This window comes from Centroberyx gerrardi, chromosome 10 (genome assembly GCF_048128805.1).
Source record: "Centroberyx gerrardi isolate f3 chromosome 10, fCenGer3.hap1.cur.20231027, whole genome shotgun sequence".
Taxonomy (NCBI): domain Eukaryota; kingdom Metazoa; phylum Chordata; class Actinopteri; order Beryciformes; family Berycidae; genus Centroberyx; species Centroberyx gerrardi.
The window spans coordinates 19,026,997-19,052,584 of record NC_136006.1 but is presented as its reverse complement, the minus strand read 5'-3'; the positions used below and the strand labels follow the sequence as shown (position 1 = coordinate 19,052,584).

At 40.9% G+C, this 25,588-nt stretch overlaps 2 protein-coding genes across 2 annotated transcripts; one reads left to right on the top strand and one right to left on the bottom strand.

The window, feature by feature from the left end:
- Positions 1-1,632: 1,632 nt before the first annotated feature.
- Positions 1,633-4,504, top strand: c10h2orf49 (chromosome 10 C2orf49 homolog). The gene is made up of 4 exons (XM_071919761.2): positions 1,633-1,752; positions 1,975-2,126; positions 2,845-3,106; positions 3,276-4,504. Exons 1-4 carry the CDS (start codon positions 1,642-1,644, stop codon positions 3,330-3,332), a joined length of 582 nt encoding a protein of 193 aa, XP_071775862.1. The 5' UTR covers positions 1,633-1,641; the 3' UTR covers positions 3,333-4,504.
- Positions 4,505-4,665: 161 nt separating this feature from the next.
- On the bottom strand, positions 4,666-12,888 carry fhl2a (four and a half LIM domains 2a). Its single transcript, XM_071919701.2, has 6 exons — positions 12,851-12,888; positions 8,393-8,568; positions 8,121-8,295; positions 6,004-6,173; positions 5,641-5,827; positions 4,666-5,547 (listed from the first exon to the last, which is right to left on the bottom strand). The coding sequence occupies exons 2-6, from the start codon at positions 8,546-8,548 to the stop codon at positions 5,396-5,398; spliced, it is 840 nt and encodes a 279-aa protein (XP_071775802.1). The 5' UTR covers positions 8,549-8,568; positions 12,851-12,888; the 3' UTR covers positions 4,666-5,395.
- Positions 12,889-25,588: the final 12,700 nt, after the last annotated feature.

The following is a 25,588-nucleotide window of genomic DNA, read 5'->3' as shown; positions in this document are numbered from 1 at the left end:
ATCTTGTCAAATTACTGAAGTGACAGTTTGTTAAATGCCAAGGCTCAGGCGGTGCCACAGACACTGAATTACAACAGTGAGGCACATTTTCACATGACAAGCTCACCTGATTCAATTAAGTTCAATTAAAGCAATTTCAAGACCATTCAGTTCATTTTTCATGGTTTTCTTGACTGTCACGAACATTATTTCCCAGTCTATTGAGGTGAAGTTTCAAGTTGTTCTGCAGCCAGCAGAGGGCAATACAGGGACCATCTGGACTTCCACATTGGCTTCAAAAGCCAAGTCCAGTTTTGGCCCCTCGTTGTACTAGACCTCTTGTTTCTTATAGCTGCTCTATCTAGCTGCTCTAAATCACCAGGAGTCTTTCTCAATATGCGTTCTTGTTTGACGTAATATCTAACTGCCATAGTATGATCCAAAACAAAAGAACCTTGAGGATGGATAAAGATCCCCCTCAAGTTCACCCACCAACCACAAAATGTCAGGATGCATCAGATGGTGACTTGGACTGTGTTTCACCTGTCAGTACCTGCACAGGGTCTTCTGTGGTTCTGATCAGCAGGGGCTTTCCATCACTGCCAAGGCACCTGCAAAATGGGTGTGATTTTTTTTTTCATCAGAACAATCAGAACATGTAAACATAACTTTTAACATTGCAAATATGTAATATGATAATAATACAGAATTCTGACTTTATTCTCAGAATTCTGACTTTATTCTGAGATTAATCTCAGAACTCAAATAGATTTTTCACATGTGGTCCTAATCCTGTTCAGTAATCCAGAATTTAGAAGAAAAAGAACAACTGAAATAGTTTCTTCTTCAATATCACAGAATGAGCGGTTTGGTGAGATGTCAGCTTTATATTTTCATATACATGTGTTGCATAGATAAAACCGGTGTAGGACCTTCATATGAACTTCTTTGACTTTGTGGGTGTCAGAAACTTGTTGGGATCAGACCATAGTCCTACTCTGTCTTTGATAGAAATGGGAACAGACTAGATAGCTTCCATAGAAATAAAGCTTTAGGGGTGTAACTGGTGTAAGTAGGCCTATCCTCCTAATGTGTTGTTGCACCTGCAATCAGTTCAGTATCCCCAACTGCAAATCAGAGAATTTCTCCCATTAAAGAACTATAATGTAAAGTAGCTTTCACAATTTAAAAGCCTTACAGACTTTTGATCATTCTAATTAATTCCTTCTTTGGGAAGTCTGGACCAGTATCCCTGCTAAAAACCTGCTAGGTTCACCTTGAATGTTTATCAAATCTGAAACAAATATGATTCCCTCGCATGATTCTGTCAGAAATATGTTCTTGTTTCTAAACAGCATGTTCCACATGGAAGTAGTATGAGGAGAGAAATTACTTAAACTCAAAAGTCTGTTTGTGATAATAACTTTAGGGATGGTTTACTACAACTGAAGTTACAGGAAAGCAACATTTTTAGACTACTGCAGTCCTCAAAAATCAAGTTGGGAGTGTAGCTCCATAGACAGTGTGCACCCGAGAGAGACTTTCTGATCAGCTGTGAAATGTGATGTATTGCGTTAAAGAGCACCGCTCATGGATGTATTAAACTAGGTACCGCTGCCTTGTTGTGACGCGGGGCATGATGGGAGTATCTGGGCTGCAAACATGGCGAGCTCCACGGGACGAGAAGGGAAAGACAAATCTACCTCAGACGCAGATCTCTTACTGCACCCTGAGCTCTTGTCTCAAGAGTTCATGCAGCTACTTTTAAGCGAGGTAAGCGTCGTTTTGAGAGAAACATGAGAAATGTCCCTTAATGTGGAGTTAAAGTAATGTAACGCTAATGTTAGCTAACTAGCTAACTGTCACTCTCATTGAGATTCCTCATGGAATGCTTCATCTAACATAATCTAGCTTTCAGTTGCTTACCCAGTTGGCTGTTGTTGTTGAATGTTAGCAGCATGTCGGGTAGCTAACCTTAACTTATATCTGGAACAGAAAAAGATAAGTACCGGAGACTGTGGGAGCCGAGACCGGCTGACAGAGCTCTATCTCCGGCATGTCATCCCGCTCCCGCAGAGGACTTTACCCAGCAGCCGCTGGGGTAAGAGAGTGGAGAAGACCCGGGGCAGACAGACTGGATCAAACAGGTAACCGATGAGCTTTCAGGATAAAGCTGTTATGTTTTGATGGGAAGGTAGTAATTCAACGTGTAGCCCATCATATGGACCTCCCTTTGGCTGTGGTGTTCAGATTTAGGTCGGCACGTGCAGGAGTCCCTGTCTTCGCTGTAACAGTGTGAGCTGTAGTCCATTATAGTGTGGACATCTGCAGACCTGTTGGCCTGGTTTCACTTTCAAGGCAGAGCAGCTGCATGATTTGTCGTCCTCAAGGGATCTGGCTCTTTTGCTCCTAGATTTTGGAGAGGCTTCATAGAACAGATTGAAATCTTCACCATCATAAAAATAACATGTTAATTGTGTTTTAGGATTTCCCTTTTAAAAGCAACACTCCTGAGATTTCCACATCTGTCAGAGTGTGCTCTCCACCCACTGTGTGCGACTGCGACAGCTGTAATGGATGTAGTTCTTTTTAAATGACAAATCAGTGTTTCACTGTATTAAATGGGAATTTCGTCTGCTGAATAAAAATATGGGCAAAACATTTCTGCATGGCGAAGACATTAACAGATCACTTGAACCGCTGGAAGCACGCATGGTGAGTGTTTTAGAATAGCACACCAAGTATCTCACTTCACTGTGTAGATGCAAAGTATCCTGTTTCCTCACATAGGGTGGTTGTTCTATTCAATGTCTCGCTCTAGTTTTATTTTATCCTTGTCATCATTACTGTCTGTTAATTTTCCAGCTCCAGTAATGACCACAATAGGAAGAGGCCTCAGATCGTGTTTGACGGCAGTTCCTCTCACTATGGCCCGTTGAAAGTGAAGAAACCAGAGGGAACCACAGTGTCAACAGGGATCACTGACAGGTTAAAACCTCCTCCAGCCACAAACCTGTCCAATCCCGTCCGTAAGCTGTCTGGCAGCACACCTTCCTCTTCCTCATCCTCCCAGACGTCTGTCAGTGGCTCTCAGACAGCCAACCTCAAACGAGAGGCAAACAGCTCGGTAAGGAGCCTCATCTCCTGTAATCATATCATGTTTTTGTTGCGTCACTTCAGTTCCTGATAAACACTAATACAGAGAAGATGCATACTTATCACTATTGTGTTGCATGTATTTTCTGAAGATTATAACCTTGTAATATCTGCTGATATTTCCCCCTCCGTCTCTCCAGGATGTACTGAAGTCTCCAGAAGTGAAGAAAAAGATCCAGCATGTGACATGGCCCTGACCTCTGAACCTTATCCAGATAGACCTGATGAGAACCCAGGCTCTGGGGGACAGACCACTGCGCTCCAGCGAGGTTACTAAACGCAGATTGTTGCTCCCAGTTATCTTTGCTCTCCCCATCACAGAAGTTCTCCCACTCGTTGCATTTCAAAAAAAGAGGTGGAAACCCATCTGCCCGGGTTTCTCTAGCCTATCCTTATGCCCTCTTTCCATTCTGAGAGCAAAAACCTGGAACTGACAGAATAGGGCAGTGCTCAGACCATCCATGATGACCTGCTTCTGGAGTCATGAGCTTCCTTGTTACTTTCCACTCCCTCAAGTGTCCTTACCACCAATGATCGGCAAACTCCCTTCGGGTCCCACACATGGAGACAGTGTAGAGGACAAAGCAGGCAGAGGACATTTGTTTTCTAAAATGTCATGACTGGAAATTTTGGCTCTTCTGTTTCTGTGCAGAGGTTGATTTGGCTAAGAGGCCCTCCAGTACTGGGCTGCAATATCGATGAGTGAAGAGAGTTTCTTGGCCGGGGTTTTATTTATTATGGTATAAAATGTTGCGAATGGAAATCTGTTCTTGTATTGATCGTGTGTAATAGTTTGGAATTCCCTGGTTCATACATGCAAATAAAGGAATATAAACCAACCAATTTAGACTGGACATAGCATTTCAGAATGTGTATGTACATATTTCACATTTTGAATAGGTACTAGGTTTAATTTTGAATTATGAATGAACTCTATTCCAGTGAGGTTTGCATAAGGAAAGTTATCACAGGTTGGTCAAGGTTGTGACTGGTAGTGTAGTGGAATTGAAATGTTTTTTTATGCAGTTGGGGCAAAATAGTCTGCTAAATGGTCCTAAGTACATTTGGACACTAGATGGAAGCAGAGAACTTCATTCATGTTGTATTTAAACATCACCAGTTAAGCATTCATAAGAATGTAAGGAATACCAACTGAATACAGAAAACTGTCATTTTTAAGCAATTTTATTTGGATTTTAGATGAACAGACTTTGCAGGCAATGTCTTTGAAAATGTCTGATATAGTCAGAGTTGACCATTTCACCAAGTACAAGACTCACACAGGAACAAGATTTACTAAGCCTTTTGAATCCAGTGTCAAATCCAATCCAGTGTCAAATTTGTACCAACTGTTTTTTTAAATAAAGTGTTAACCTGAATAAAAAGAATGCCTTTTATTTAATTAGAAAGGTCAGCATATCTCTGACCATGATCGATATGCCTTTACTGTAACATATATACTCAAATTGAACATTGTTGTAGAACCAATAATAAAGGAAGTTTAAGGTTTTTATTAGTGGTTTTATACCCACCTCACTGCAGCACCTTCCTTACTGCCTTTATGTGTATTTCTAGCTCAAAATTGGACCATTGAGACCCAGTAAATCTGTCCCTTTGTGTGTTTGTTCATGTTTTATTTTTGCCACAAGAATTCTGAAATTTGTCATTTTATGCACACCTCCAGATAGCATTTATAAGAGTAAATATATAATTTAAATATATTGATATTTATATTTCATTCATTATTACAGCACTCATGCACAAAACCTCAAACTGATCATTACAATATCAAGCTGGTGCATGCAGAAAGCATTAACTGCTACCACACTTGAAGGTTGATAGTCTGCGTTAATATTGTAGGGATTTTATCTCAAAACGCTGCATCCATTTTAGAAAAAAATGTTTTTAAAAAAATTTTTTTTTTAAATGGATAAAGTCCATACAACAACTTGTTACTATTTTGTAAGCAAAGGTCTTAACATAGCTTGTGTGCTTTACATTCATGCCAACAATTATTTTATTAGTGGCCACTTTTTTCAAATAGCAAACATTTCAACTTGTTTTGAAATAAAACTTCCTAAATTCAAATAACACGGTTAGTTCTAGCAATTTGTATTTCATGTCATATAATACTGTACATTGATAGCCATGCTAGGTAAAGAAGAAGCTATGCTCTGTGCTTAGATAGTATTTATCTTTGGTATTCCTTGGTCGTTATATGGCCATCCAATCTGACATATCCATCATCCTTCACACCAAATTAGATGTCCTTGCCACACTCTGGGCATAGGATATCATCACGTTCGGTGAGGAAGCCACGTCCAACCAGGGACACGGAGCACTTCTTGCAGTTGAAGCAGTCATTGTGCCACTGGCGCTCCTCAAAGGAGATGTACTTGCTGCCTCCAAGACCTGCAAGTGCAAATAAAGACGAGTCAAGACAACAGGGAAACACTTCACAAAAGATCATCTTTAGAGTCAGGCAGACAGATAATTAGTGACTACCGCTGATGGGGGTGGTGCAGGAGGCACACTTCTTGGCATACAGGTTGCAGAAGCAGTTGAGACAATAGGCAAAGTCATCCCTAGAGGTAAACCGCTGGCCAGACAGCTGCTGCTTGCAGCTAGTGCACAGGAAGCAGTCCTTGTGCCAGGGCTGCTCACGGTAGGTCACCCCGCCAGTGGTAATGGGCTAGTAAGAGAGAGAACATGATCCACATTTTTAATATACACAGATACTTCATCATCCATCTCTATGGATTGTTAAGACAATTTATTAGGACAGTGCAGAAAAACTACCACTTGATGTTTTTCCAAGTGAAATTCAGTTGCACTTGAGTTCCTGATGTGAACAAAGACACATCTTACCTTCTTGCAGTGCACACACTGCATGGCAAACTGCTTCTCATAGCATGGCACACAGAAGTTATGGTTGTCCTTGGGGATAAAGCTCTTGGTGCCGATGGGCTGCTGACATCTCTGGCAGGTGAAGCAGGTCTCGTGCCAGCTGTTCCCCTTGTGCTCCATCTTCCTGGAGCCTGTAGAGCAACAGAGAGAGAACGAATAGGAGGGAGTGAGAGAAAGGATCCTAACCCTGAAATAAAATATAAATAGAGGAATGGTAAATATGGGCTCTGGATTCAACAGGTAATAAATAATATGTTTAGTTTATTTATTGATATAAGCTTATTAATGGGAAAATGGTACAATTAGAAAACCACCTCAATTTGAAGAACAACTTGAACTTTTAAATGGTTCTTCAGTACCATTTGAAAAAATATTAGCAACTTCCTGAAATAGCACCTAGTTGGTCCATATAGAATCAGTTCTTTAATTGTTCTTAGTATCTATTTAGAACAATCAAGGATTCGTCATGATACTGTAGTGGTCCTGTACTAAACTTGTGATGGCATTTTATAGTTCTTCAGTGGTTCCATATAAAACCATTGTGGTTTCATATGTATGCCATGATAGGGTTTTAGAATTGGCTTAGTACACTGAACTTGTAATTCCTTAAACACGTAGAGGGCATGTAACATTGGATTGAATTGGATTTTTTTTATGAGGTCTGCAATGACCCCGGATTAGGTTTCGGTACCGATTTTGTTATATATTGTTATATATTGTTATATTTTGTTATATTGTGGGTGATATTACAATACACGTCTCTATTAGCCTCCATACCCACCAATGACACGCTCAAGCTACAGAGGAGCAAGGCAGGGATGCCCCTTATCCCCATTACTTTTTGATTTAGCATTTGAACCAGCAATTTTGCTTAATCAGTGTCCAGCCTTTGAGGGATAACTTTGAGGGATAACTTGAGGGTTAGGGTTAGGGTTAGGGTTAAGGTCTCACAAAGTGTCCCTGCATGCTGATGACCTTCTTTTATACATAACCAACTCCATGTGTTCCCTGCTCTGTATTCTTGCTACACTATAACAGTTTGGAAAACTTTCAGGCTACAAACTTAATTTATAAGAGGGGACTTTATCCTGTGAATTATTCCTTTGATATCCCTATTTTTGCTTTACCTTCAAGAAAGCTAGTTCCTGCTTTAGACACCTGTGGATTATGTCCATGTATTCCATGTTCCTAATCTACTTAACTACTACTTATTCTGAATGATATTTGGTGGGCTCAGGGCAATTCAAGGGCTGGAACACCTGACTGGGCAAAGATGGAATTCCATATGACCCCAGTTCACGATTTAGGTCCTTTAGCTCCTTCCCCCTTTAGCACTTGGGATAGGATATTAGAATATACCCATCACATCTCCTGTGACAACTGAAGAATTGCACCACTTTATGTATAATGTATAGATGTGTATGAAATCCTGTTAATGCTTGTATACTATGTATTATTATTATTTGTATATTACATCCTTCAAGGGGGGCTGTTGTTAACCTGCAGAAATGTCTGAACAAATCTTGTCCTGTTTGACAGCACAGATTTCCTGTGTAATATACTGAAACACACTTTTAGACAGACATTTAGATTTAGAATCAGTTTTCATTGACCTAAATAGTTTAATAAGTCACCCATGGGCAAACCACTCACTGGTAAATCACCCTGAAACCTAGATTTATAGACTTGTGAATGTGTTTCTCTCTCAGTCTAATCACATTACTTCACATAATTACATTGGTACATTGGTAATATTTCTGGTGCTGGAGCCTGATTGGATAATGTCTGTAGCACCACACAAAAAGTCACAGATAGTTGTAACGTCTCGTTTGAAATTCATTCAAATATTTGATTTAACCCAACTCACATGGATTGCTATATTTGAGTGGGTGAAGCGAGGTTTTTCAGAGAGCTTTTTTGAAATTCATTTAAGTATTTTATTTAACCAAACTCACATGGACTGAATATCAAATTGGCTGAAGCGAGTCAAAAATGGCCTTTTGCTGTTTGTTGATGCTATTTGTTTGCTGTTTGCTTAAAAGCAGCTTGCATTGCTCTCTTCGTGGTTCTCTTCCTACCTGGCATGATGGTTTTCTTGCAGTCATGGCACTTGGAGGAATACTCGTTGGAGTAGCACTCAGTGCAGAGCAGCTGCTCGTCCTTGGTGGAGAAGGGCTTATCCACCAGTGAGCGCTTACACTGGAAGCACTGGAAGCATTCCTCATGCCAGTGACGGTCCTTGTAGGACAGGTCCTACAAGAGCATGAATTTAATGCTGATTAGTGTTCAAGGCAGAGAAAGAGAACATGTTTGTACTTGTATGTCCAATACATTGTGTGACATCCCCTACCCTGGTGTTGCAGCCAATAGGCTTCTTGCACTCCTCACAGGTGTTGGAGTACAGGCTCTCGTAACATTTCACACAGTAGGGGTTCTCCTCCCTAAGAACATACTTCTTCCCAAACAGGGACTCTTTGCAGTAGTGGCAGTCATAACGCTCGGTCATGTTGGCCCTGGGTCACTCACCTGAGAGAGGGAGGAGAGAGAGAGAGAGAGAGAGAGAGAGAGAGAGGTGAAAATTGTGTCAAATCCATGTGCCCTTTTATATAAAGTCAGTGCATGCCTTTAGAAAGACTACAAGACTTTGCGCCCTCAGCAGTAGGAAGCTGTAGACAGGTAGACTGTCTGGTTAGTGTCACATATTAAACAGCTTTTGCCTGTGCTTACAAAGGAATTTCAACATCCTAGCACCTGAGTGAACAGAAGTTTCATAGAGTCTTGTCTATTTGCCAGTGCAAAGACGTCTTTTCACTGACACCAAGTATCATGCCACCCAGGAGAGTAATAGCTCAAAGAGGTTATATTCCTAGCAGTGAATATTGCCAAGAGTTTTCTAGGACACTGTCAATATCAAGACACTTCACAGTACAGTCAATCACTGTGGCACAGGGTCTTTTAATTGTGTGGGTGTTTCTCTTTTCATCTTTCTCTTCCATCTCTCAGCAGCCCTTCATTTAGTTCTTGGTGTTAGAAGTAGAAGGTGACAGATGAGGAGGATATAAATAGCTCCTATCAGTCATGTTTAGAGAGAGACAGTCAACTTTTGCTCTGTTGTACACTGACCCATCCATCACCTCACCTCCAGCTGTCAGCACCAGATCACAGTATCCGCTGTCGTGTGTGTGTATGTGAGTATGTGTGTGTGTGTATGTGGTTCTGTCTATCTGTAAGTGGGTTCAAATGGCACTCTGTAATAATGGCTACTCACAATCTGCAGCTGTTAGCAATCCCCCCTGTTAAGCCCTCTGGTTATCCCCACCTGTGCCCGGACAACCTCGCTCTGTCATTTGTTTCTGTGTGTGTGTGTGTGTATGTGTGTGTGTGTGTGTGTGTGTGCATGCGTGTGTGTGTGCATGTGTGTGATATAGAGAGAAAGTAAGCAGTTGTCTAGTGTCCCCAAACACACAGCTCGCTACACCACCCCAGACTTTGGTCTCCTCAGCTCTTTCCCTCTCTCTCTCTCTCTCTCTCACTCTCTCTCTCTCTCTCTCTCTCTCTCTCTCCCACACACATGCACATGCGTCCATCTGCCCATTGATTCCTCGGCTTTGACTATATAAGGAGGCAACGGCTGGAAAACTCAAGTTCCCACTCAGATAAACTCATTCCCTTTCACTGTTTCACACTTTTCTGCTTTTCTTATTTTCTGTTATTCTCTTTTTTTTCCTCCATCAAGCTGCTCTCCTCTAGTCTCATTCGCTTTCTCTCACTGTCAGACCTCCTATAATTTCCCTTCCATCAACTTGTGATCATTCCCTATTTCTGCCTCAGGAGCTCCACGTCTGCTCTAAAGATCAGTGAGTGATTTGGGATGTTAGTGGTTTGTGAAGACATGATGATACAGACATGCTGATAAAGAAGTGGGCTGCGGCTTTTATCTAGTTGAAGTCATGATAATCTCTGATCCTCTGCTCTGACCACTCTCCACCCCTCCCACATTCCCTCATTGTCTGTTGCTCCCACCATGACTCACCTAGCTTATATAAGGATTTATCTGACTCCTAAAAATAAAAAAAGGATAATCTGAACTACTACAAATATAACCTCCAGCTATTCAAAAATGTCAAGCAGCTGTTTCCTGGCTTCTGTGTCCCCTTTGATGCTGCCCATCTGGGAGCTGGCTAATGCCAAACTGAGCTCCAGCCAGATAGATAGCAAGCGTTTGACCACTGCCCAGCCAGGACTACTCAGAAAGTGTTGGATGACTAGAGATAGCATATCTGTCCGCAAAGGTAGGAAATTGGTTATGTAATACTGTTTTTCCCCAGACAATCAAATTCCTGTGAAAAATAATGAGTCAAGACAAAAATGCAATCATATGACATCATTGAGTTTATCAGCCTGAGATGGCTCAAATAAAATGAACATACATGTTCCCATAACTATAATATGTACTACATATCTACAATTCTTTATTAATAATTCCAGATGTTTTAAAGAGGTATGGCAAAATGACTGTCCTTGAAATGTCTTCTAACCATCTGAAGAAATGCAATCAGTGGAACAATACTTTCTTTGACAGTAAGAACTCAAAACAACAGCTAGATTAAACTGATAAGTATTGATTTTTCCAAAGCAACAATTTTGGGGTAATTTCCCTTTGATATATATGTAACCACAAATAATGGCCACTAACAATAATTTTAAGTGGACAATTGAATCAACTGATAAATTTAATAAAGCTTCCGACAATTGGTTCATATGTTTGTGCATCTTGTACCATCTTTTTAAACCCCCATTTAACCTAGACTGTATGAGTCTGAGGAATATTTGTAAATTGGCACTGCACACTGGGTTCAACCACGGTCAGTACTGTTTGTCATTAAATAGCCTCACTGGAGCAGCTGAGGACAGAGTATCTTCTTCAACAGTAGTTTTTAAGGGAGGGGGGAGCACTTCTCTTCCACCTCACCCCACCCTGACTATTCTCAGCAGTTCAAACCTGTGACCTTCCTGCCACAAGTTAATGGCTCTGCCCTTTGACTATTACCTTCCCCATCTGGGCTGAAGTCACATGTATGCTCATGAATGCATGCACACACGCACGTACGCATACACACACACACACACACACACACTCTTACACACCACTTATGGGGTGCATGCCTTTCAAATAAAGCAGGGCAAAGGGCTAAGGTTGTAGAACAGAGGCCTACAAACACACAGCCTAAAAATGACTGAGGTCATCTCATGACCATGACAAATGAAAGGATTGACTCAGTTCATCATGCCAGGGCAAAGTAACAATGCATTCATATGTCGGCTTATGTCTCATATATGTGAAAGTGTATTAATTCACAAACATTTAAGGACAGTTGACAGAGCATCTCACAGTCAGCGTCGTCAAACTGTTACAGTCTTATGTAATCTTATTTCTGTTGTGTTTTTAGGTCAAGTGCATTAACAGCTCTGGGGGCTTTGAAATGACTCTCCAACTCCAGCCTTTATGCATGGATTGGACTCCATAACCTACAATCTGACAGGTATAAGGCCCTCGACCACTAGGCCCTGCTCTATCTCCACACTGAAACAGTATCCGCAGCCCTCTACTGTGAGCCTGAGCCACAATGGTGGGAGCGGTGCACAGTGACATGCCACTGCTATGACAGCCAGTTATCTCTGAGGAAACTGGAATGCCTTTAGGGAATTCCAAAAGAGGCAGTTAACAGGTGGCCAAGATGTGTATTTTAGCAACAATAATCCCCCCCTCTGACACACTTTACCACACACATACTGTACCACAAATTCAGCCAGATGACACTGATGCTGTGCCTCACATCTCAGCTCTGACAATACACAACCATTCTGTTCCCATCTCATAGAGAGTGTTTGATTTTGGACTGTGAGATGAGAATGAGACTTATCTTGCTGACCTACTAATGTAGAGAACACACTTAGATATCATTGTACAGGCAAATGTACAGGCATAGAGTGCTCCAGAGTGTTATGGCTCTCTTAAATGCAATAGCCAACTAAATTACAATACACACTTTACAAATGAAAAAATATAAGTGTACTTTTCAACCTGACCCCCCACCACTTGCTATACACTGCTGTTCCTCTAATAATTAGTCATCAACCTAGAATCTCGTTCCATAGTAGTTGCATTAAAAGGTACTTTCTCATACAGTTTATGAGCACCTACATAGTGGAAATGAAAGTTAATTGCAATCACTGTTTTTTATACTGAATCACATTGCACCAAAATGCTGTGAAGTGCATCAAACCCTTCAATATCATAACCATGGAAACACCAAAAAAGTCAAGTTTGCCAAGATAGAAGTCACATGTAATCCCTCAATCAAAAAGGAGTTGGCACCTGCATCTACAGAGTTTTGCTGAAGGAAGGGATGAGGATGATGAGGAGGGAGCAAAGAAAGGCGGAAATGAACTCTGCACACAGGGGTCAAGAATACGTGATTTTTAGACAAATAACAGACAGCAGTATTTAATCAAGGAGGGAATGCAAGGTTGTTGACCGGTGAGGAGTAGAGAAAGTGGGTAGAGGGAAGAGGTGGTTAAACGGTGGAGATACTGTGCAAGTGGAAAGAGGGAGTAAATGGGCAGGTGGGTGAGGTGGGGTGGGTTGGGGGGGTAGGAGGATGCCAGAGCACAGTGAACAGCTGTGTCCCAGAGAATGGAAGAGAATGAAGACGTAGCTAAGTTGCAAAAGTGAAGGATGGATGAGTGGAAAGATGGACGAATGAATGGATGGATAGTGGAGCGGTGAACAGAGTCTGGGTCTTACCTTCCTGTCTGAGGAGTGTGTGTCTGTGCGGAGTCTGGGCAGACTGAGAGAGCAGAGCGGGGGTGAGCTGTAGTAACTCCTGATTGGATTACTCCACCCATCGGAGGCTAATTGAAAAGGGGGGAGGGGCAACAGAGGGGGGTAGAAAGGGGGCAGGCAGTCTTTTTTGAGATGGTCTATAAATACAGTGGCGCTACACAGAGATAACCCCGAGGCCCCCTTTCACTCTCTAACACCAACAGGACCATGTGGTCTTTTAAGGTCACTGATTTGTGGTTCACTCACTCACACGCTCACTCGCTCACTCGCTCACTCGCTCACTTACATTACCTTCATCTCTATCCTTGTCTCTCCCCGCTGCAGTCTTATCCTATCATCTCTCCCGATCCCTTTTCCTGGAGAAAAGAGCCAGAAATAACAGATATCCAAGGCATTCTTTGGAATCTAATGTAAGAGCACAACCCCGTTTTCTTTGCAACAGGAATCTCTGTGGTTATCGTTATCATAATACCGCACAAATACAGGCATAGACACACACACACACACACACACACACACGCATTGTTACATAATCCCGCAATATCCCCATGGCCTTTGATGTATAGCTATGATGGAAGCGATGCCAAGGGTCAGATGTCAAAGATTGTTGTGCTGTGAGATTTGCCCCTACTCATATATCTCATCTTTCCCTTCCTCTCTCCGTTTCTCCTCCCAGGAGAATACTCGTTCACTCCCCATTCTCCATCGTGTGGGGTATGGTATCCAGGCTCGGTAATGACAGACACCCGCTTGGTTTCTCAGAAAATTGTAGCGCTATTTTCTGCACCTTTACACTCTCTTGTTCGCACTCCTAGCTCTTCCCCCTTCCAAACTCTCTCTCTCTCTCTCTCTCTCTCTCTCTCTCTCTCTCTCTCTCTCTCTCTCTCTCTCTCTCTCTCTCTCTCTGTTTGAAGCAGGTTTTCCTGACCTGGTGGTCCCTGGACACTCTCCAGTGAGGGGAAACAAAATGCGTCATCAGTATTCCACTAAGATTCAAGTGCTCTATTTGTAGACCACTGTAAAGAGTGTGGTGCTTGAAGAATTGTTAAATCAGTGTGTGTGTGTGTGTGTGTGTGTGTGTGTGTGTGTGTGTGTGTGTGTGTGTGTGTGTGTGTGTGTGTGTGTGTATGTGTGTGTGTGTGTGTGTGTGTGTTTGTATTATTTTGGTGTATGGGTGTTCTGCTTGGGGTCCATTCTAATAAGCAGGGGTGAGAATGAGTCAATTAGTTCAGGAAATGATTACTGCTCTTGTATGCAAAACACAGCTGAAGTCAAAATAATATCATAACCAAGACAGGAACTTGTCATTTCTGTTAATGGTAAATTACAGTCAATTCCAAGTAAATTTATCAAATCATAAAGTTTGTGTAGTGTATTTTAACTTAGTATTTAGGGAATGCTAATCATTCAAATAACATCAAACCAAGATTAAAACCTCACAGAACTTGCAGTAACCCTCTAACCTCCATCTGAGTGAATCTCCAGCTTAACTGTAGATAGGAGCTTGGTAATGCTGTCATGTATCTATCTATGTAAACAGGTTCAAAATAGGCAACTTTGCTAAACAGGAAGCCATGTCCTGTGGACCAGAGGGGGAGATTGAAGTCAGATGACAGTTTGTCATAAAGTAGATGTTGTACTCTCTTAGGAGACAAAGAGAGGGGAGAGATTTAATTTGATTACTCTGCCTCAATAACAGACTTCTGGTTATCTTTACTAAAACAGTTTCATTCATGCACACAATACAATTTTAGTCAGAAGGCAGAATAAATTGATGTATTCAACTGTATAAATCACTAATGTTTATTATGTTCCTCTTTTGCTGCCAGCATGTACATGCAACATCACTGAAATACACTCAACAACAGGTAATCCATTGCAACAAGTCTCCAGTCTTTAGCCTGGGGTATTAAATGTTTGCCCACCAAACATTTAATACCCCATGGGACAAATTGGGTTTAGGAATCTGTTATATGCCCAATTGAAACATTGCCCAAGACCGCCCGAGCATTCCCTCAATTCTTGGTTCCCAGTTCCTGCCCCCCCAGTCTTCGCTGCTTGCCCCTGCTCCACTGGCCCACAGTTATCCCTCCCCCACTCTTTGGTCCCTGGATCCAGGCCTCCACCTCAGCTGCTAAGGCTGGGGGATAAGAGTGCAGCTGTCTGGGCACTGCCAGGCTATAGTGATGCTAAAGCCTGGTACTTACCTCTGCTGCAAATACAGCCTTGTGGAAAGGTCAAGCCAGACAGACCCCATCATCACTGCTGGACCGTTAATCATTAATTCCACAGCAACCAATTGGACTGGAATTTCCCTGGGTCATCCAAGATCCAATATGATCCTCTGGAAGAACTTTTTGCACTGCCAGTCAAACACACTGAAATGGATCCCAGCTACTAACTTTAAAGAACCTGCAGTGTCATGCTGTGGGTCTCAAATGGGCAATTAGAACTGATGAAGAGAGATGTAATCATTTAGGGCTCCCACTGTGGGGACAGAGTACTTACAGCTTAGCAAGTGTACTGCAGGAGGCTGTTTAAGACTGCCATAGCCTTGTTTTATGTTGGATACTCTCTAGACCGCACTACTTGCATTCACATGCCACAACTGCAATCTGAGGTGGGAACTGCTGTGGACAACGTCAGTGTAGAGGGTTAATTTTGTAACAAATTGATCCATAAGGGAAGAGTTTTCTTCCAAAATGAGTTATCCACAACTTTAGGAGAGTGGCACTTCTGGCACGTCTGACAACACCCGGTAAGGCTTCACCCAGAGACATTACAAAAACTGTAAGGCATGGCCCAGTGGTTCTTCCCTGCACAACCTTTTGTCAAAGTTGTAATATTATGTGAATCTGTTCTGAAATGCACAAAACTGCACTTTTTTGTGGAAGACCACACCCACGCCCACCACCACTACCCTTTTTGGCCAATCGACATGAAAAGTTAATCAGTTCTTCCTTGGCCAATAACCAACCTTCATACCAAGTTTTGTGAAAATCCGTGTACAACTTTTTGAGATATCCTGCTAACGGACGGATGGACGGACGGACGGACAAATAAATAAATAATAATAAAAAAAACTTCTGTTATTGCTAAAGTAGAGAACACAGTTTGCAGTTGACATATAGCAGAGTCACAATGAACCGACAGAACATGGTTGTCATGTGTCATTACCAGCAGAGCACAGTTAACCCAACCTAGTTAAAAAGAGGGTAGTGAATGGCTTCATTCTCTTAATTTCATGGAAATCCAGTCCTGCTGTCAATGTGCTTCCTTGTCACTAACATGCCTTATTGATTAGGTAACCTGAAAGATAATATGAGCCTGTGTCCATTGTGGACTTCTTGTGATCAGGAGGGCCAGGGCTGGAAAAGTACTTTAGGTTCTGTGAAGTGATTTATTTCCTTGCCCATTTGCCGCTACAGACCCACAATCCATCCATCCTAAATAGGATTTTGTTTACTGTTACTGTGCATCACGAGGCCCACATTATGCTTTTTTTTTGTTTATTTAGGTCATTCGGTCCCTGAACACACACATCGAGGGCTGTGTTCTCATTTTTGGCATTAAGTCAGGCACGTTCAAGGTGGGCTTGACTCCGCCAAGGGTGCACATTGTCCCCTCTCCTGTTTGTGATATTCATGGAGAAGATATCAAGGCATAGCCAAAGTCTGGAGAGTGTCCGGTTTGGCAACATTAGGGTGGCATCTCTACTGTTTGCAGACGATGCCGTCCTTCTGGCTTCATCAGACTGTGATCTCTGCACTGTGAGCAGTTACTTCACTGGAGCAGCTTGCAGCTGAATGTGTTTCGGTCGGAATGAGGATCAGCACCTCCAATTCTGAGGCCATGGTTCTCTCCTGGGAAAAGGTGGCCTGTCCCATCCAGGTGAGGGGTGAGCAGCTGCCCCAAGTGGAGGAGTTCAAGTGTCTCTGGGTCATTCATGAGTGCAGGTAAGAAGGATTGTGAGATTGACCTCCGGTTAGGTGCATCAGCTGCAGTATGTGGGCGTTGTATCTGACTGTGGTGGTGAAGAGAGAGCTGACCCCCACCTATGGTCACAAGCTTTATGACCGAAAGAATGAGATTGTGAATACAAGATACAAGAAACAGATTTTTGCCTGAATAGATAAAGGGTTAAGAGAAACAAAAAAGAATAAAATTCAGCCATGTTTTTCCCTGATAAACTAGCTTGTTGTGGCTGGTCCCATCAAAAAGTTGACTTTATATGAAAATATTTTTGACTTTGACGATCAGGGTCTCTTGGGCTCAGGGTCTTCAGTCCAATAAGCCTGCATTACAAGGGGAGAGGTGTTAGGTAAACAGAGTTAGGTAAAGACTAATATATTCCATCTCAGAGGAAACAACAAACCCCTTGAAATATAATTGATCAAACTCTTGCAATGGAAAAAAGTAGTAGAGTAGTGCAGTGTGGTTGGCTTCGTCGCCTGAGAATGAAATGATGACAGTCCCAGGTATTGGAATATGTTACGCTGTATTTAGTGCAGTTAAATTGAAAGTCTCCTCTACTCATTTTCACTCTTTCTTCTCCTAGTAGCATAGCAGTAAAGTGATGTGGGTCTATATATGAGAGAGCAAATCCTTGGTCATTTAACCCGGTGTTGTATTCCCAGACTGCTAAATCCCTACGAAGATTGGTAGGATGTTTCAAGCCCTGCAGTCACTGGACACTTTATTTAGACACTAGGGTTGACTATTCTCTTTGTTACTTTTACTAGCACACCCCCTCATACACACAATCACACAGACAGTCTCACACACACACACATACATACTAGAGCATTATGTTCAAGATTTATATCTAATTTGGTCTGGAATCATCTGGATGGTAGTGTCACATTGTAAAGCACACAGTAGCTCCACACCAGTTTGCTCTACTATGCTCTGCAATACTGAAAAGTAAAGTAGCACAGGAGCAAATCCTGAAAAGAGCTTCAGTTTTTGAGATACAACTACTACTACACGTAGTAGTAGTTACTACTACACGTAGTAGTTGAGTAGGAGTAGAAGAAAACATGACAATTTTTTCACAACTGTGACATGTCCCCTTCATGAAATGGATGTTCATTTAAAAATATTTTACTGCAAAAGTGATTGATCAAGAAATTGATTGCACTTTTTTGAAAAAGTGCAAAATAGAGCGTTTCTGGAGTACCTACTTAATCACATGTAATTTTTCACCTATTACGCCTGGATTTACCTCATATTTGCACCAAAGCTGCCCTGATGTGTCCCAACGTCTCTAATTTAGTCCTTGAAGACCTTGAGGAGTAATGCATGATGATTTAAACTGAGATGGGGTACCTTGGAGAGGGGTACCATGACATTTTGGAGACTTTGTTCCTGTACTAAAGATGTCACACATGGGCACATCAAACCATAGAAAAGAACCATATGAATCCAGACATTTGGAGGCTGTGAATGATTATCACCTCCCCCTCACTAATGAAGCCCTGGTATGAAATCCACCTCTCATAATTAGTTGAGTGAGAAACCTCAGGTTCAGTGAAAACCTCCAGTCTTAATCACTTAACGACTGGGTTGTCTCTGTCTCTCTGTGTCCCTGTTCACTGATTGGGTAAGAGACTGCTGCAGCCCCATCTGACCCCACTTGTCTAGAGAGCAACTGGGCCTCTCTGTCTCTGCCTACATTTATCTTACTAATTCTGTCTGCTGCAAGGCAAGGACAGCTGCCACGATGGCACGCTAGCAGCTAGGACCGAGACCCTCAACATGTCTTTGCAATTCATTTACAATTACGTTAAATTACAATAACAATATAGCATTACCATACCATTACATACATCTATATATCCATATAATGTGTTGAAATGTGTATATATCTATATATAGATATACACATTCCAATACACTGAGAAGAATCTAGTTGAAAATGTGACAATATTTTGCTCATTCAAATGTTTGATTAAATTTTTTCCCACACGTCACTCATAGACCTTCAGTTTAAATTTCCTAGCAGTCTTCAAAAAAAAAAAAAAGATAAAAATTTCCTTGTTGCTATTTTTGCAGAATTGGCTGAGTGTAACAGTTTATATTTAAAATTATGAAAAGCGAATGTTTTGCACCCCACTCTCAACTTGCACTAGCTATTTCTTCTACTGCCCATGTGACGCTGGACTGTGCTACCACTACACAAGTGGTAGCCAACACAAGTTGTTTTCCCCTTTATTGAATCAGCCAGTCTGCCATATTGCCTCCTACAGTTAGTGAAAGCAGGATTTTTTTGCTTTATTTGGAGTTTGATTCAATTGATCTGGCTGTGATACACTTACAGTAGAGGCCCAATGAACCTTTGAAATGCCAAGTGATCAGGGGAAAAGAGGACAAAAGAACAGTCTCAACTTTACAGTTTTCATCCACTTCCATTCACCATGTATTAGAGCTGGATGATATGGTTGAAATCAATATCATGATAATCATAAGGATTTTTTTCGATATCGATATATATGACGATATGGCTTACATAAGCGAAATCACGTTAAATAATCAAATTAATGTTCATCATATTGAACCGAATGGTAATGTTTGGTGTGATGTCAAACTAAACTGAAATTTTCACATAATATTCCTACCATACTTCATTTTGTCTGAGTTTCTAAATAAAATTTGTTTGTTCTCATCAGTTTAGACAGCAGAATTCTGCGTCTCGATATCCCAAAATCACCATATCATCACAATATAATCCCACTGAAAGACGATAAACGATAATATTGAATTATCGTCCAGCCCTACCATGTATATTAATTCTTTGTATCTCTGGAGAGTTAAACACTTGAATTTAAATTCTGCAATCTACTCTAGCATGTAAACTGCAGTTAACAACTTTGTAAGTGTCAGAGGGCACTCTGGTTTTTATGCAGTGTGATGAGCCTGTCTAAAAGGTTTAGCCATGCCAGTGAAGTCATGTGGAAGTACTCAGTGCAATATTCCTTGTGTGTCTGAAAGTATCTCTTTCAGGAGTCCAAATTCATGTCACTGGAAGTCTAGACATTTACCAGAAACATGTCTAAAACCTCTCAGAACTGATTAAGCTTCTTTTCATACTGTGCCAGCATCTGAAAGCCTCTTAAATGTTTTGGTTGATTGTGTCAGAGCACTAGTAGAAAAGAGTAAAGTAGGTAAGGTCTAAGCAACACAGTTATTACTGCACTAATGTTAATCTTGTATGGTTTTTCCTTCTTACATTGCCAGTGGCATAAATCTCCTGAAAAGTTAACACAGCAAACCACTGATGTGCAAGCCTCGTGGTTTTTGACTGTGTTAGGTCAATCAAATTAGTATGGTGTACTATGTGCATGGTATTGCACCGACAGTGGTTCCAATAATTAGAATCCAATAAAATTAGATTATCAAGTCATGAAGATCGGCTAAAATGGTGCTTGGACGTAAGAAACTATTTGCCTCTATAAAACTATTGGTCATGATCATGATGATCTGGAGTATATTTCATTATGTGCTTGATGTATTTCTTTTAACTATGTCTTTAATGAGGAACCCACTTTAGTTCATTTTGCACTGGTATTTGCCATGTTTGTGATGTTTGCCTTAAACATCCTAGGTCCACCTGAAATGGCACAATCACAGCAATTCAGCTGTCTGTCTTCAGCGTTTTCAGCTGCATGTATCAATACACATTTTCAAATGATTATGTGCAATAAATAGAATATATTGTCGCATTGCTGCATTATTTGCTCATTAAACCAGTATGGTTTAATGAGCAAATAGACCAGACAGACTGTAAGTGTGGGTTTCTTCTTACCAAGGTTCTACAGTATGTAAAGTCATAAACTGAACTATATTCTTTTAAAGCTGCAGGTTGGTTAGAGAGGCCACATAAGAGTTTAAAGGTTACTGATTTGATCCTCAACACTGACGGTTCCCAATACTTGAGGCGTCCCCCTGAATGAGGGCAGCGAACCCCCATCTGTCCTGCATGTATAACAGCCTGCTTCAAAGATCTGCATTGAAAAGTAGCAAGCATTTACCTAGATGCTGCAATACAATATGTTAGGTGCTTGCAACATATCATTGTCAATGTAAAAATGCACAACTGTCATTATAAATATAAAATCATACACATCCATTCAGAGTAACAGAACACTTTTCCAACCAGAGTGATTCGTTCAGATAGATTAGAAGATTGAATCAGAGAAATAAATCTTATTACAGAAAGCAGAATAAATGGAGTAAACAAGACGCGGTGTATACATGTGGAGCGTGAGTTCCTTCACATAAGCGCTCACTTGATTTCTTACATGTACACACAAATAAGTATGAGTATACACTCAGATTAATACTGACAGATGATCCTCATTATCGTTTTAAAAACAAATATATTCATCAAGCCAGTGATCCTCATTTTAATGTAATGCAACATTTGTTACATTATAGAAACTCACATTGTGTAAGGAAGATAAAGGTTAACGGATGTCAAGGTTTGAGAGAATGGAAGGCATGTGGCTTTACAGTGTTTAATAGTAATGTTATTTACGGATTATGGTCTTGTGTTTTCGATAAATTGGTCTTTTGTCCTCATAAATCAATTACTCAAATTATGGGATGATTTGGAAATAACACGTGTGACAGCATATTACATATACCTTATGCATATCATCTGCTGACAATTTCACTGTGGGACAGTGGGGATAGCAAACATAGAGCAGGAGCCGCCACTTCATCATGCACGTCATCACCTCTAGTCAGGTGGACTTAAGGACAGGCGCCTTTCTGCCAAAATAAACTTCTAGTTTCATCAGCGCTGTAAGTATAGCTGCACTTAGCTGCAGGCTCTCAGCAGTCACTCAGTGGGGTGATTTGGTGCTGATGGTGAGAATGGAAGGGCCATGGATTTAAAATGGAAGACATCCTGGTTATAGCAGTGGTTGATGGAGTGTTGACAAGTGTTACTCAGCCTTGATTAATAAGTCAAGCCCTCTTTGGGCCTTAAAGGAGGAGGGGCAAGAGAGACAAGTGTTACCCAGTCCGGTAATCATGCACTTATGATTGTCTATATCTACATGAAATATTTTACATCAGCTGAGAATCTCCCATACCACAGCAATGTTATGCAATGTTACGGTCACAGGCCACCTAGCTGTTTTACGTCAAATGAAATCAAGCAGAAAATCCAATGATCCTCATGTCAGGGAGCTTCACGTGCAAACTCAATGGTTTCCACTAAACCTTTGGCCAGCTTTGTTTCAAATAGGCTGCTTGACCTGTAATGGTTCTTGAGCAAATGAGCATGTGCTTGTACTTCTTGCGATTGCTTTATAATTGTATAGATTTGATAAGATATCAAAGTCACTGGTCACAGTGTGTGTGGGGATGGATACTCACCAGGGGTTATCTTACCATCCTGACGCCATAGTACTGAGGTTGGAATGTGTGACGTGCTGACGGGACGACAGGGACACACTTTGCTCTCTACCAGGGACGCTCTGCCCCCTTGTGATGGGCAACGCAACACCTCACAACACGCAGACAGGCATTTGTTTTAGCAGGAGGCTTTTTGTTTTGAATTGATATGGTTTTGCTCAGGTGCAAATGCTCTGTGTGTAGCAATGCCTTTATGGATCTGTACATATATGGATCTGCCTGCACTTTATAAATTTAAGAAATGCTTTTGCTTGAGGATTCAAATTGGATTGTATTGTTTTTACCTGAGAAAAAAACATTGTTTTTACCTCAGACATGTTTCTGTCATTGTATTTCCCCTCTGACCAAAATCTCAGATAAGTTTCATAACATATTTACAAGTGTATCCTGCTTTACTTCCCTTACCAGTGTAGGAATAAAAAATAGACATGTGGGGGCGCCTTGGGACAAGGAACAAGTGATTTGCATCAGGCTTATTCTGGGTATACCAGGGTACAGATACAATGTATAAATGTTGCACATACAAACTAGTAAAATAGGGATGGGGTCATATGAGCTGGATAAAGTCTATAAGTAGTCTACAAGTTTACAAGTGCGTGGTAGTTGAGGAGGCTGGAATATTGTTTAGGTGATGAGGATACAGTGTGACCCTGCCATCATATACCAATGGTAATAAGCTTGATAGATAGTTTACTATCTATCTAGTTTACACCCAGAGAAAGAGGTGGGAATACCTGCCTTACATTAGAGTAATTCTGTGTTTTACAATTCAAGTTTAAATTTATTTTAATTTTTATTTTAATTTCACTGATTTGATAGAAAAATCCATAATAAAAACAATGAATGTATATTTGACCTCAGAGGATAGCACAAGAAAGTGTTACTTAAAACATTTGTTTCCATTGTGGTCTCAATTTGTTCTACAGTAATGTCCTCACATCATTTTTAAACATAGCTTTGGTACGACAGCTTTTGATTTGCAGAGCGATGCAGTTCCACAAACTGATACCAGAGAGACAAAATGATTTGATAGCGTGTTTCACACACAGGGGAAACCAGACTGGAAGTCATACAGAGCGTGTTCTGACGCTTTAAATAAACACTGGTGTATAATTACCCACACCAGTTTTGGAGTTCTTTAGTATTTCAACATTTCTGCCTTTGAGAAATGGTTTGATGGTATCTGTTTTGTGTACACAATAGAAATTGCATTTAGATACATATCAATTCATATATGAATTAATTGCATATTTTACCTAGGGATTATCCAATGTATTATACCAAAACACTCAAAGTGAGAATGATTCATATTGTTGTTGTTGTTGTTTTTATTTTATTCCAGTTAATTTTGTAAGTATAATAATAATCCTTATATTTTTTTATAAACGTTTTTCCTCACATTTATTGGTTCTACTTTCAATAAACTTCTAACATTGATTGAATAGCCATTTGATCCATTTTAAATAAGTAACTGAAAGACAAAATTGCAGGAATACCTGCATGAGAATGAAGTTCAAAGTTAGACATCCCTTTAAAAATGACACTGTCATGATAATACGACATTCCCCTCCAGTCATTCAGTTATGAAATAGTTAAAAATTCACCAGTGACTTTTCTATAGATAACTCCATTCCCTGCAGCCTGGATATTAACCTGAGGCAGGAGAGCGAATGAGTCTAGTGTTAATGAGCTCTGTTCTTTTGCCCCCTAATTATGGAAAAGCTGTACAGCACCTTATAGGACAGCTTCCTTAATGAAACTCCTCTCTAAACGGAGAATTAGTTGACTCCTGTAGGGAGGGTGGGCCGTCCTGTCCTGTGATGCTTCACAAAGACTTTTAAAATGTAGCGCTAAAAAGAATGTATGTACCATCCCTTTTGTCTCTCTCAGATTAAATCCAAATTCCCTTGCTTATGATATATATTACTCAGGTCTTTCACTGGATTTATAACACACAGAAACAAAATGCTGAGCAGATGCAACCTTTAAAAGAAGATAATAATAGTAGTTACTAGTATTTTCCTTAGTTTTATAATTCTTAAATCAACAGACTTTGCTTATAGTTTTGGAACCTATAGGCCAAGGCTTCCCAACCGTTTTTGGCAGGTGACCCCTATATCAAAGTTGAAAATATCCTGTGACCCTAGTATTTGAAACACATCATGGAGCATGGTGTGCATGGAGAGTCAATATTTCATTTATGAGGAGACATAACTGCAGTCTTGTTGGCTAATCATCAAACTAGCTTTACAGGTCAGACAGGGTGTGTGGCTTTCCCATGGGCCTCTGTGTAGACAAAAAGGTTTAGTTATTAATTTAAAAATAACTATCAGATGATCATTTCAGCAACAGGAAAATTGGTCAGAAGTTTCCAGTGGACCCAGTTTTTCAAACAGGGGATCTCACTGGGCCAGATTCCGTTTCCTGTGAGCCTATCCTTGAACGCTATAATAAAGAAATTCAGTGGGACAGATGCTATCTGACTTGGCTATAATAACAATAGTAGTGCCCATCCACTTGTCCCATTGGTCAGTGGAGAAAAACGTGGTGGAAGTGGGGAATTCCCTATTAAGCGATGGTGTTTACACCTTCAGATATAAATGGTTTTGTGTGCCTTGTTTCCCTTGCGATAGCCTACTTCAGTTTGTCCGATCCGTTCCCATCATCATCGGCAAGGGACCGCTGAGATTGTCCCCATTCCCCCGGAGGTGTCCTGTGCTAGCCCCGGCGTTGGTGACGTCACCAGCGGGACCAGTAGTGTTGGGTTGAGCGAGCTGCGTCAAGCCAGCCAGAGACAGCACAATATTACCGGAAGTTAGGTGGGTTTTCCTTAAAAATAAAAGCGCAACTTCTTGTCGCCTCTGGAAAAAAGAATAGGCTAATTAAGTGTTGCAGTGTAGACAGCAACGGAAACTGTATCAACACACACTTTTCAATCATTGCATTAAACATGGAGTGAAACTGTAGGCCTACAAGAACTCTACAAAACACAAAACAAACTTACTGTACTGTGTTATGGTGCATGGTATTTCTTGATGAAAGAGTGCCAAATTTAAGGCTAAAAAATAACATAGAATGACCTACAGTTAGACACTAAAAACATACCAGAAATCTTCAATCTAAAAATGTCAATTTTACGCGTTTTGACAAAATTGTTCCTAAATGCTTTAGGGTGGGAACTCTAGTATCCAGTGTTAAGTCAGCAAGGAAAAGCCAACACCAAAATGTCCTTTGCTGTGCCAATGTAGGCTACTGTCCTACTATGTCTCATTTTGT